Below are 13,243 nucleotides of genomic sequence, written 5' to 3'. Positions count from 1 at the left end.
AAGCTGGCACTAACATTTGGGCTGAGGATTCACAGACTCAGCTTTGCAGAAAACTAACTGGAAGAGTCTGGAGAGTTGGACTCAAGACCCACAGCAGGAGAGAACCAGAGAATGTTTTAAGGACAAAAACAGAAAGAAAGGTAGAGAAAGGAAACAAAAACAGAGAAGGGAAAGGAATAGGCCAAAAAGGGCTTGATTCTCCCAAAGGGTGATGCTGAATATGACAACAGGATACTTGATACCTGGCACTAATTAAGTTTTTAATTAGTCTATAAAAACCAGATTCCCTCCATGGAGCAGCCTCACCTGCACTGTGTGTTATTTGTGCCTTGGGTTACCTGCTGAATCAGTTTGCTGCTGCTTGGCTCCTCCATCCCTGCTGTGGGTGATGCAGCCCAGTCTTCATGCTGGGGAAACCCTTCTGGATTAAAAGGGGGGATGTAAGGGCTGAGCAGTGGTTCCCCTGGGTTCTCTGGCATGGGGACTGAAGCTGCTGGTTCCCTTTTAATAGAGGAAATGTTAAATGAGGGAGGCACCCAGTCTAGAGAAAAGTTCTTATTTTTCCCTTTTTTCTTCCAGATTAAGCCCATCCCACAGATTCCTTTCAGCAAAGGAGTACCTACATAAAGCTGGCAGACCTCTAGAAGCCTGCTACACCCAGCACAGAGAGGAGAGAAGCACCTTCTGGAGGTGTCACCTCCTGATCCCCCTCCTCATGCTTGGGGAATACAGCCTGGGCTCAGGGCAGCACCAGGAGGGATGGAAGAGGAAATTCACTCCTGCCAGAGCTGACTTCTCACCCTGGCTTTGAAGAGCAAATCTGGGAAGGCAGTAGGTGACAGCTTGCTCTGTTCCCCATCAGCAGGCACAGCTCAGGAGAGCTTTGTCCTGCTGCAAATTACTTGGGTGAAAGAAGATGGGAGTAGACAAGATCCTCCCTGTTCTTTGGAAAAGAGAGAGCTCAGCAGCTCACTCAGTTTTCATCTTTCAAGAGGCTCTTCAAAGGTTTCTTCACAAAGAACCCAAACTTTTAGATCTCATTTGCTTCCCTGGCAGCCCTGTAATATGAAGGGTTGGCTAAACTGGCCCTGGATTAAGAGACATTAAGGCAAGGAGCAGCCACAGAAATCCTTGGAGCCCGAAGGATGCTCCAGGAACTTCCAGGGTATGTTATGGAGCAGAAATAGGGGGCTGGAGCAGTGGAGGGACAGAGGGAAGCAGTAAAGAAGAAGTAGAGGGAGGGAAACACATGAGGGAATTCTCCAGCCCAGCTGACCACAACCAGCAAAGCCTTGCTCCTCCATGGAGGGCACAGCAACATTCAGGGGGTGAAGGTGGCACCTCACAGGAGGGGAAACTGAGGCACAAAGGAACTCTTACATGTCACAGTAAACAAAAAAAAAGAGAAGCCCATGCCAGTGCTACACTGCAATTAATGACACTCCAATCCTTGTGCTGGCAGTCCCCTGAACAACATCCATGGTCTCTGTCAATTAAACTAGATTATGGAATGATCCTTGCTAATTATATATTATTATCTAGCAAGCAGTTATCTCGTTATAAAGGGTGCTCCTATTATGGACAAACACTGTTCCTCTAGCACAGCCAGCCCCAATGGCAAGAAAAATGCAAAAGCCAAAATAATTTCTGCTGTGGCCAATATTTTGCCTGAGCTGGAATATTCACATTGCAAACACTGCACTCCTGTCCCAGATAGCGGGAAGAGGAGGAGGAGGGCTGCAACATGCAGAGCCAGCCAGAGGGAGAAGGCAGGATAAAATCTGTTATCCCCAAAGACATCACTGTAAGCTCAAAATCCAGCTGTGAACTCTTCCACCCATCATGGAGCACTCAGCCTCCACACACCAAAATCCCCACGAGCAGGGCAGGGCCCTCACTGTCCCTGGGGCTGTGATGATCAGGAAACTGGGCTTAAAATAAGCTTGGAAAACAGCTCCTGGTAAATGCCGTCATTGCATTTTTAATTGTCCATATGCTTGATCCATTATGTTTTCCCAGATGGCTGGGCTGCCTGACTACTGCTTCCTCATCTGTGCCACTCTGGCCAGGGTCTCCAGTAGGTAGCTGTGAGCTCCATCCTTCCCAGCACAAAACCATGCCCACTGACCCATCCATGCCAAGCTCCTGGGGAGCCATGGCTGGCTCGATGGCAAAAGTGGCTGGTGGCCTCCTGGCCTTACACACCAACCCCCAAGAAAGGTGGTCCTTGAGGAGCAGCAAACCTGCTCCTGCTCCAGCTCATGAACTGCCCTTGGGCCAGTCCCTGTTAAACTACCCAAAAATGTATAAGGAGAGGATGCAGAGGATGCACACACTGTGGGCTCAGCTCCAGCACTGGCTCCCTGGGCATCACAAACACCCCATTCCCAGTCTGGAATTAGAGAATAAAAACTGAAAAGACACAAATAACCCTCTGAGCAGAGCAATGGGGGAAGGTCCACCCATGGAGGACTACGGGTGTCACCACAGAAAACATACAGTGAACATTGCATAGAATAAATAGCCTGGGAAGGGGTGGATCACACCCTGTGCTTGCTGGGATGCCCAGTCCTGCCCAGTGCCCAGGGTCTCTGGGCAGAGGGAGCAGGGTCTTGTGTTAGCAGCAGTGCCCATTTTGGGGCACTTCCACCATCATTCTCTTGTCCAGTATAGCAGCACACCCTCACAGTGTGACACATCAGGAAAACCTTCCTGGCAAACAGAGAAAACGCAGAGAGCATGGCTGAGATTTTTCGGATATTTTAGCACAGCTTCTCTCCAGTAGAAGAGATCTCCCCAGGGAAGGAGAGGAATAAACCAATTGATCCCCTGGGTGCTCTTGCAGTCCTATTTTCTATGATCTACAATTTCCCAACAGTTCTTCACTGGATTTGCACGCAGACGTTTGCAGAGGGATAACAGAGGCTCTCCCTTCTGCACAACAGCCAAGCCTTTGTCTGCTCTGGAGAGACATGACTCCACTTCCAAAAGCAAAGCCAGGAAACAGGGAGGCTGCATCCAGCCTGACTCAATCCAGCCATCATGGATTTATTTATCATCAATAAATAATCAGATGAGCAACGGGAGGACTGCCCACGCCCGCTGCTCTCCTGCTTGCTCGGGAAGCACTGGGCAAATGCTACAGAGGGGAACTGAGGCCTGATGTGTGAGGACCACAGGCATGGTGGAGGGAAGGAGTGCTGGTGATGGACTCCTGATATCTGTTTGCCACTCATCTGAGCAGCTTTTACATGAGAAGAAGGGTTTGTTTCAGGAAATTACCTGGGCAGTCCCCCCTCTGCTGGGCTCCATCCCCAGCTGGGGCAGTATGTCAGGGAAGACCTGGTTTAACAGGGGATGCCAGTGAGCAAATTCCTGCAAGAAAGGGAGAGACTGCATGCCTAAATCTAGTAGAGAGGCTGAGACATGGTGAAGGAGGACTGGAGGCTGAGGAGGGCTGGTGTTTGGTGAGCACCAGAGGCTTTCCTTGCTCCAAGTGAGATGACTGCTCGAGTGGCTCACTGCTGGTGGCAGATGCTGTGAATGCCATCAGAAACAAGTGGGCTTTTGGAGCCATTCAAGTTTCATTAATCACCCTGTCCACGGCCCCTGGATAACACCCTGCAGGCCTGGGGCTGCTGAGGATCCCCTTGACTCAGGAGCAGAGCTGCTCCCACAGCACCAGTCCTGCATCCACAGGGATGTGTGCAGGGGGAGCACTTCACCCAGAGATGCTTGGATGGTTGTGAACTGGAGCCAGAGCTGGAAACCATCCCTGAAGTGACCAGGTCCAACTCCTCACTTGAATGCAACACCAACAGCTATCCAGAAAAGCCTTTTCCCCTGCAAATCGCAGGGCTTTGGAGACTCCAGCTGGGTGAGGAGTGACTGTCCTGCAGGCAAGGGCTGGATGCTGCTGGGTGCTGTGGGCTCCCTGCCAGGCATGAGCAGCCGCAGTGCTCACCTGTTTCAGCAAAATCTGGGCCACCAAGAAGGTTAATTATATCTTTAAGTTTCTTTCAGTTGTCAAATCTTGTAACTATGGTCTCAAGCTGACAGTTCTATACCCAGCAATTAACCGGCAGCGAGGCTTTGCAGGCAGCGGGGGAGGCTGGCCTTGTTTACCATCCCTGCACACAACAGGCTCTCAAAACATTCCCTTAATGGAGCTTAACGGTGCTGGCAAATATTTCCCTCGGAAATCTCGCATTTGCCGATGTGTTGCACCAACAAACGCCAAATCAATCCGGGCTCCAATAACGAAGGCTCCTCGTTAGGAGGCATGCACAGCCCTGTGCCTTCTTCCCTCCCCAGACACTCTCTCAGTGCCAATCCAGAAGGGAAAGCTGCTCCATCATCATCCTATTCCTTTGCTGCTGCTTCCTCTGCTTCCCTGATGAACAGAACTGTCCCAGAGGGAAGCAGGACATCAGTCAGGGCAGCCTGTCACCGATGGGACTCTCCTGCCAGTCCCTGCTAAATGCTGGATTCAACAGCACGAGGGGTTTGCTGTGCCCCAAATGACCACAGTTCTCTCCCTGCATTGCAGTGTGTTTCACAAACGCTGGAGGAGGAGGGGTGGCCCCTTTCCATAGCAAGATTTCATGTGGCTCTGACACATGCTGGCTCTGACCCACAGGCTGCTGTGACAGCCACCCCCTCTTTGATGCTAAAGGGGAATGTCCTTTGTGCTGGGGTGGCACAGAGGCAGGCAGAGGTCATCCAGCCATCCATCAGGGCTCTTGGCAAGGATCCCCAGTTTTCTAGAGGGGCAGATGATCACAGGACTCCTCTTTTTATGCTCTCAGATGCTGAGCTCACCTTCTGCAAGGACCACGAGTGGAGATCTGGTGTCACTGAGGTCCCAGGGGAGCCAACCCCTCCTGCCAAGGTTGTCTTTACAGAGTTACCAAAACCTCCGCACTCCAAGCCATAGCAGGATTTGTCCACGTTTTCAAACTTCAGAAGTAATGCTGGTAGAGAGTTCACAGCCATGAACACCTGGATATGCTGGAAAGGAGGAAAACACAGAGGAGAAAAGGATTGTTCTCCTCCCCTCCAGCTGCTGGTGGCTGAGGTGCTCAGGTGAGTCCTGTGAGAAGGTGAGACAACATGAGAAGATCAAACGAGGAGCTGCAGGGCACAGCAAATGCATCTCATCACATCACCCACAGACACCCAGAAACATCACCTGGGAGCACCTACATGAGCTACATCTGTGTGTGCCAGGTGGAGATCCCTGTAACACAGCTCCACACTCCCCCCCAAGCATGGGCCAGGAGCACAGAGAACATTTGTTGGGAATATAGCTACATTTGGGGATGGTTTGTACCTCCAAGAATTCAGCTAGAAATAATTGACAGGAAGATTTGCAGCCATCGGCAAACAACGTTACTTTCCTGAAAGCAGCAGCACTACAGGGAAAACAAATTGAAGCAGGTGCGGGAAGAGTTAGGGAGCACAAGAATTGCATTCCTGAGCCAAATGGACAGATTGAGACAGAGGAAAACAAATTGGGAAGGGAAATGGCTGCCTATTGCCCAGAATTTCAGGCACTAAGAGAAGGTGGAGGTTGGGTTCGGGCTCAGTTTCTGTGTCTCTGTTTGGGCGGCTGTGTTAGCATTCAGCCTGGGGCGAGGGTGGATTTTCCTGCCCTGGGCAGGACTGGGACTGCAATCCCTGGAGTCTGGAAGGAGCATCCTACAGAAGCACCAGCCCCACCACTGCAATGACCATGAGGAGCCCAGCCAGGATGCAGATGCTGATGAAGACGATGTCGCTGGTGTCCTGGCTCTTGATTTCGGGGGCATCGATCGCTTCCCCCTCCCACTGCTGGGCGTCCACCAGGTTTTCTGCCTGGCTGAGCCTGGATGTATCAGGGCCAGCAATAAGGGTCACTGAGGCTTCCTTCTTCTTTGGCTCACACTGCACCTCATACTGGTGGATGTCCTCCTGGTCTCCCACTGAAAAATCAATGTAGAGGGTGCTGACGATGACAGACGTGTTGTTGCGTCTCTGCAAGACAAGAGACACGGCTCATCAGGGCTTTGTGCAGCTCCTTTCCAAGGGGTTTGGAGGGGCTGGCCAGGAATCAGGTCAGCATCTACTGGGAAAATGTTGGAGGGAGTGGGAATACCTCTCTGCAGCCAGCACAGGGCTAACCATTTACACAGCTTGCTTTAAAGGAGGGTTTGCTGATCACTTACCTGGGATTCAGTGCCGCAGGTGTCAAACCTGGTGTGTATTTTAAAGTTCCTGCCAACCACCTGGGCTGCACAGGAGGGGGTCCCCAAATAAATCCTATTCCTCTCCAGCTGGGCCAGGGACTGCACGGGGATCTGGATGTGGAAGTCTGTCCGGGTGCAGCTGACGTTCATGGGCACAACTATTGGGACAGAAAAGAGGGTGCACGTGTAGGACTCGTGTGGGGGGGTTTCAGGTAAAAAGCTGCCTCCAGAATTCAGAAAGCAATCAATATCAGTATTTTAGCCCTGTCTCATGCCAAGGGCAGACATGGATGGCTCCCAGGCACTGCTCTGCTTTCTGCCCAAGGGAGAGATCTCACCATCAACCCTCTTGAACCTTATCCTCCTTTTCAAGTCTCCAAGTGACATGCAAGTGCCATCACAGTGACACCATCCTGCTGTCACTGCCACTCTCCATCACTGCGAAGCCAGCAGGACATTTGAGTTGCTGCCCAGGACCAGACCATGAGAGCTTTGTGGATGGCTTGCCATGGGCACAGAGCTCCCCTGCATCCTATAACACCCCTGCAAGAGGTTGATGAAACTACATTGATGAAACAGGAGACACATCTTGGGGGGACTCCATGCATGCCTTGGAGTGATGCAGCTTCATAGGTGCTACATGGCCCTCCTGAAAGGCTGAGCTGGGTCCATGGTGCTGGGGCATCCTCCTGGGGAATGGCCCAACCCAGGCAGAGTTTCAAGCATCACCAGCTCTCCACAGTCCTCAGAATGCTAATTTTGATGGGGAGCTGGTGAGCAGTGTGTGGAGGGAGCTGCTGTTGGGCTGCCCATGATGCCAAGATGAAGAGCAAGGCAATGGTGACTCCAGTCCCTCTCTATCTCTCCTTCTGGCACTATGTTTGGCCTCTCTGGATGTAGAAAGCATCCACACAGGGAAAGGAGTGGGAGGAAGAATACCCCCCTCTTTAAAGTGAATCCTTGCTCAGCTTGAACTAACCACTTGGGCAATATGAATTATTGAATTATTCCAGCTCCTTCTGAATCTCGGCCTTATGAAACTGGGAAGATGCAATAAAATCAATATGAAAAAACAGTGTCACTTTGCTTCGCTTAGTGCATTATAAAACCATTAGAAGATTTACCAAATAACTAAAGTGCATTAGATCAAGAGGAGGAGAAAGTGGATCCTCTCTCCTGGCGTGAAGGCTTTCATTTCAACAGCCATAAATCACACACGCCCCACCCAAGCCATGCCTTTTGGTGGGCCTGAAAGGGAAATATCTGCATGGCTGAAGGGCTGGGCTGTGGATGCAGTGAGACTGAGGTGCCCCTTTGCCTGTGTAGGCTGTTGAGGAGGCTGATGTGCCCGGTGGGAGCAGCCGCTCTCCCGGCAGTGCTGGCAGCTGGATGTGACACACAGGACGTTAATCACAAGCAGATGCTGGAATCACTGGGCAAACACAGTCAGCAGGCTCAGCTCTGTGGAGGGAGGCTCAGTTTCACATCCAAGCCTTTGTCCTCCCCTAGCATGCATCTGGCAGCGTGCACCAGGGGATGCAGGAGCCTCGGGCAGTTGGGAGATGTCACACCCCTCTTCTGTGATGAGACATTCCCCCCTCTTCAGCAGCACCCCATCTATCTGTCTGCAGGCTGCTCCCTCTGGAGCAGTGACACCAAGATTCTCTCCCCTGCACACAGCTGTAAACCAGTGAGGTTTACAGCAGGACAAGGACAGGGACAGACTTGCTGTGCACACTATAGCCCTTCTAAATATTCAGTACTACCTCTCTCCCTCCAGGGGCTCAGGACAAAACTCTATCCTATCTTTAACTCCACATACCTCCAAATTCTTTCTGCTATTCTGGAAGTGAAGAACGATTTTTCAGCTGAGGGATAAAACCCAGGGCCAGCCTCCCCAGCGCCTGTGCAGCCAGTCCAGCAGCCCTGCTGTGTCTCCAGCCCTCTGGAAAGGCTGGCCCTGGCTGAATCATCCCTGACCCACAGGTCAGCTCGGATGTAATTATACTGAAATACAACAAACGCCATAAATTTGCTGGCGTCTGAGGTGCAAAGGTTGGCAAATGGAGCAGGAAGGTTACACACTGCTCCTCCCACCAGCTGTGGACATGCCAGACATGCTGGCTGGGACACGGCATGCCAGCAGCAGGGGTGTGCCAGGCAGGGCTGGCAGGTGGATTTGGGAATGCTGTGCCCCGGGGGTCCTGCCGTCCTGTGCTGCTGCCAGTGAAGGAGGGGACACGGTTTATATCTGCCTGCTCAGCCACGTGCTGGCAAGGCTGGAATGTCCAGAGGAGCAGAGAACAAGGTTGTGATGCTTGAGCTGGTCACATGCTTTGGAGTTCTGGCCCACTAAAAGCCCCCGGGTTTTCTCTCCCTCACACCCTGAGAGAGGAACAGGAGCATGGCAGTGGCAGACACACAGGAATCTGAAGCTGGAAAGCATCTCCTGAATACTAAAAAAGCATCTCCTGAATACTAAACACAATGTGCAGCTCACTCACCACGTCTCCCTCTGCCCCATCCCTAAGGAGCCATGGGCTCTGCTGCAGACAGGAACCTTCACTGACGATCCTTCTGGAATCTACATGATCTCAGGCATGTCCCAGTGGAACTACAGCACCGAGGAGCACCCAAGTGGGACCTTACCTCCCACGTAGGAGATGGAGAAGCCCCTCTTGGCCGTGTTACGGTCGGTGTGGAGGACCAGGAGCAGGCGGTTGCTGCGGGAGGTGATGGGTGCCAGGCTCTCCCGCCCACACCACTGTCCCAGCAGGGATCCATTCTCAGTGCCACCATCAAAAGCAGACAAGTGATCATAGTCACAGCCTCCCGTCAGGCTGCTCCGGCCCTCCAGCTCCATGTCCAGGAAGAACACCTTGACCTGGTAGCCTGGGGGCAGCTGGATGCTCCACTGGCACTTGAGGTTGTTGGGGTAGAAGTTGGGGTACTGAGGGCTGGAGAAATTCCCTTTGATGGTGGTGAACACCTCCTGGCACTCGCCTGCTCAGGGAAAAAGGGGAAAGGAAAAATCAAAAGCAAACCTGAAGCCTCCAGGGTGTGAATGAGTGGTAACTTGTTTTACTGCTAAAGGATGCTCTGCCCTTCACCTCACTGCTCCCAGCCTTGTGTTTGGCTAATGGACAGCCAAGCAGTTTTGGGGGATGGAAACTCCCAAGGCAGTAAGAGTCCTACAGGAGCAATATCCCCATTACATTCCCACATCTCCAGGGAATAACATGAGCAAGGGTGACTCCTGCTCAAGAGGGCAGCCCAGGGCTTGGAATAGCCACAGTGATGCCATTTGCATTGTGTGGTGGTTTACACTTCCCAGCCTCATCTCATGGTCTCTCCCCAGTGGAACCCCCCATGATCATCTCCTCTTGCCTCTGTGGGAGGGAGAGAATCACCACCCCAACCCAGTGCCTGTCCCCACGTCCTTCCCACTGCCCCAGCGCCCTGAGACCCCCGCACCCGAGTAGAAATGGGCCTTGAAGCCCCTGCCACCGATGTTGAAGTCCGACTTGAAGATGATGAGGAGGTGTGGGGTGGAGGAGATGGTGCGGGGCGGGCGGGCGCTGCCGCAGTAACGTCCCAGGTGGGGGGCAGTGACGGTGGGGCCATCAAAAAGGGCCACGTAGTCAAAGCCACAGCCTTGCCCCCCCTCCATCTGGAAGTCAGCAAACACCAGGGTGAGGGGGCCACCCCCGCTGGCCCCCCCGATGCTCCAGCGGCACTCGGCATCGTTGGGGTAACTCTCGGGGTAGCGTGGGCTGGTGATCTCCCCAGAGAGCCCCGTCAGCTGCCCACCACAGGCATCTGCAAGGAGGCAAGGATGATGAGGGCAGTGGAAGAGGAAAGATGGATGGATGGATGGATGCTCAATGACCACCACACCTCCCTGCTACCTTTCCTGTAGGCGGCGGCGAAGCCGTGCTTGGCCACGTGCCGGTCGGAGCGGAAGACCACGGCCATGACGTGCCAGGCAGAGGAGAAGGGTGGAGGAGGGCTGTGGCCACAGAAAGTGCCCAGGAGGTTGCCCCGGTCCCGGGCAGCCCCGTTGTAGACCTGGAGGTAGTCGTAGGCGCAGGTGTCGTGGTACTCCAGCTCGAAGTGGCTGAAGGAAAGCAGGACGGAGGAGCCCTCGGCCACCACGATGAGCCACGTGCACTCTGTCTCGTAGGGATACAGCCCTGGGAAGTTGGGGCTGGAGAAATTGCCAGAGGGTGCTGAAAGTACTCCCCCACATTTGATGCCTGGGGGACACAGAAGTGGGTGTGATGTCCCCTTTCCAGGGGAAGCCTAAAAGAATGGAGACAGGATGCACAACACCAGATCCATCCCACCACCACAGTACCCAAAGATCGGGATCCTGCAGAACTCCACTGGGCTTGTTCACCCACTCTCCTTGGAGGACACGTGCCCCCATCACCTTTCATCCCTCTGTGTAGCCTTTTTTCCCCCTTGCCCTGCGGGAGCTGCAGCAGGGCTCAGCTGTACCCTTGAGCTTGTCCTGCCAGTGACAGTACAGCATCCCCACCTGTTTATGGCTAGGAAAAAAGGAAGTTGAGAGTGAGTTTTAAAGGCTCAGTGGTACCAGGCTGGCGCAAGTGGTGCCCAAGCCCTTCAGCTTTGTGCCTCCCACTGACCACACTCCCTCTGTTTAGTAGTGGTATCAGAGAATTTGAGCTGGGGGAAACAGGGGTGAAGAGCTTGATATGCTGAACAATGAGTTATGCATGTAGGGATCGATTTCCTAATGAAATCTTTATACTGAGACATGGTTATGATAAAATAAGGCTGAGAGAGGGCCGGCTGTCACCTGCCCCTGGGTCTGATTAGGGCTGGGGTGAAGAGGCTGATACAGGGGGAACATACATCATGTCTGGGAGGGATGCAGACCCTGCACAGCCCCCAGGAGACATGTGTGGGTTCCCAAACAAGGCTGGGCGCTCGCTGCCATCAATCTGGGCCAAGTATATTGCAAATCAATAGTCAGCCTGTGCACATTGCTTTTCATCGTGCTCGCTGGCACACTGACCTCCCAGCAAGGGGGGTCCTGGGATGTGTGGGATGCAGCACCACGAGTGTGTGTCTGGCCAGATCTAAAATCTCCTTGCTAATTATTGGAGATAGGCAGTGAAGTAATATGGGGCTGGTACTAAAGGAATAATGTTGTTGAAGTAAATACCCAAGAGGGGAGCCTGTGTGAGAGGTTAGTAGCCACAGTGAAGATGGATGGATGAAGGGCTGGGAGCCTTGGGGTGCTCTGGGAAGCCCAGGTGGGTGTATGTGAGGGATGAGCAGACACCACAGAGCAGTGGTGTGGCCTCAGGAGCACCTGCACCAGGGCCAGGGATAGGTTTTGATTTCTGGCTCAGTCCTTCTGTCAGAAAGGCCCTGCTGTTTTGGGATGGGGAATTGCTTGGGCCACCCTATCCCCTGAATTACTGTGTCATCTGCTAACCCTGCCCTGCATCCTGGGGGACCTTTTATCAGGGTAGGGTAAGAGGTTTATTGCATGCCTGCCACATACACATACATGCATACATTCACATATAAATGTATATGTGTATATAGATTTATATAGGCAAGTGCAACTCCAGAAGCTAACAAACTCTTCACCAAAGCACCTGCACACCACAAAAGGACAACCCCTACCTCAGTAAGGTAAGCATGAAGCAGAAACCCAAGCACAGAGCAGTATCCCACACTTGCTGCCACCACAACAGCGACTCCAGATCCCAGCTCCTTCCCCCGGGCCTGAGCCAGCCTCTCTCCCTGCAGGACAGCTGGAACCCACTCACACCCCAGAGCCACTGTGGCACCTGCAAATGGCCCTCCCCTCCTCAGGAACCATGGGCGCCCATCCAGCCCACCAGGAGTTGGGACCAGGCTCTTACCTCTGCTGGGAGCATCCCCGAGAGCCCCGCAGAGCACAGCCAGTGCTGCCAGACAGCCCAGCCCTGTGCACCCCATCCTCCAGCAGGCGAATCTCCCCTCACCAGTGCCCGAGCATCCTTTTGGAGCTGTCTATCTGGGAGGAAAAAAAATAAATAAAGAGAGAAATAAATAAAAAGCAGGAGGACTGTAGAATTAATAGCGGAATGAATAATTCATCGCTTGTTTGAATTAAGAGCAGCAAGGTAACTTGATCTATTCCTCCCTTCCTTCACTCAGTTTTAATGATCTGGATCAAATGTCCCAAGGATTTACACTATACCAGATACCTTGTCAATACACTATATTTAGAAGAGATATTAATGTTTCAGAAATGGTGTATAACTGCAGTAAGTCTGGGCTGACAATATGCCCTTAAGGGGCTATGAAAATAATTTAGTTCACCAGGCACGCCAGCGAACCAAAATGGGAATTTCAGACTTACCGCGGAAAAGCATCTCAGGAATTAACATGATTTATACTGCGGCACCCACTGCACAAAGCCAGCTGGTGGTGAAGGCTAGAGGAACAGGGAGCAGGATTGAAACGTGGCTGCCAGGTCAGCATCCCTGCAGCAGGAGTCCAGGCTCAGTGGGATGCTCAGCCCGGGAAAGCAGCAGTCGTGAGCACTAAAGATAGCAAATCCCACCTCCCCCGAGGAAGATTAGAGATGAATTGTGACTCATGGGCAAAAAGCATTGATTATTACAGAACCTGCTAAGGCCTTGGAGAATTGCCATGTTCTTCCACGCTGGCTCACGCTACTTCTCACCCAGGCTCTTTGGATCCACTCGGCTGAAGGTAATCAAGCCTTTGGGTTTGGTGGGAATGATGTGCTCCTTGTGCTGTGCCACATTAGCTGGAGAAACCCCAAATCCAACAGCAGCTCAGTTCCTTCCCTCCCGCCCAGGAGAGAAAAGACTTTCCTGCTGCCACAGCCCACACCCACATGAATGCCAGGAAACAAAATCCCACGAGGGCCTCCCAACGTGAGGGACCTGTGCTAAAAAAGTCACCTTCAAAGCAGCAGGGAGAGAAGCAGTGAGTATCTCTAAATCTCAGGCAGGAGACAAGTT

At 52.6% G+C, this 13,243-nt stretch overlaps 1 protein-coding gene across 1 annotated transcript; it reads right to left on the bottom strand.

The window, feature by feature from the left end:
* Window positions 1–5,293: 5,293 nt before the first annotated feature.
* Window positions 5,294–12,865, bottom strand: CDCP2 (CUB domain containing protein 2). The gene is made up of 7 exons (XM_088169678.1): window positions 12,613–12,865; window positions 12,131–12,264; window positions 10,136–10,529; window positions 9,702–10,046; window positions 8,877–9,230; window positions 6,207–6,385; window positions 5,294–6,015 (listed from the first exon to the last, which is right to left on the bottom strand). Exons 1-7 carry the CDS (start codon window positions 12,638–12,640, stop codon window positions 5,701–5,703), a joined length of 1,749 nt encoding a protein of 582 aa, XP_088025804.1. The 5' UTR covers window positions 12,641–12,865; the 3' UTR covers window positions 5,294–5,700.
* Between the last annotated feature and the right edge of the window lie 378 nt (window positions 12,866–13,243).

This window comes from Sturnus vulgaris, chromosome 9, assembly GCF_052056855.1.
Source record: "Sturnus vulgaris isolate bStuVul1 chromosome 9, bStuVul1.hap1, whole genome shotgun sequence".
Classification (NCBI taxonomy): domain Eukaryota; kingdom Metazoa; phylum Chordata; class Aves; order Passeriformes; family Sturnidae; genus Sturnus; species Sturnus vulgaris.
Note: the sequence above shows the minus strand (reverse complement) of the source record. Positions and strands in the feature narration are given on the sequence as shown.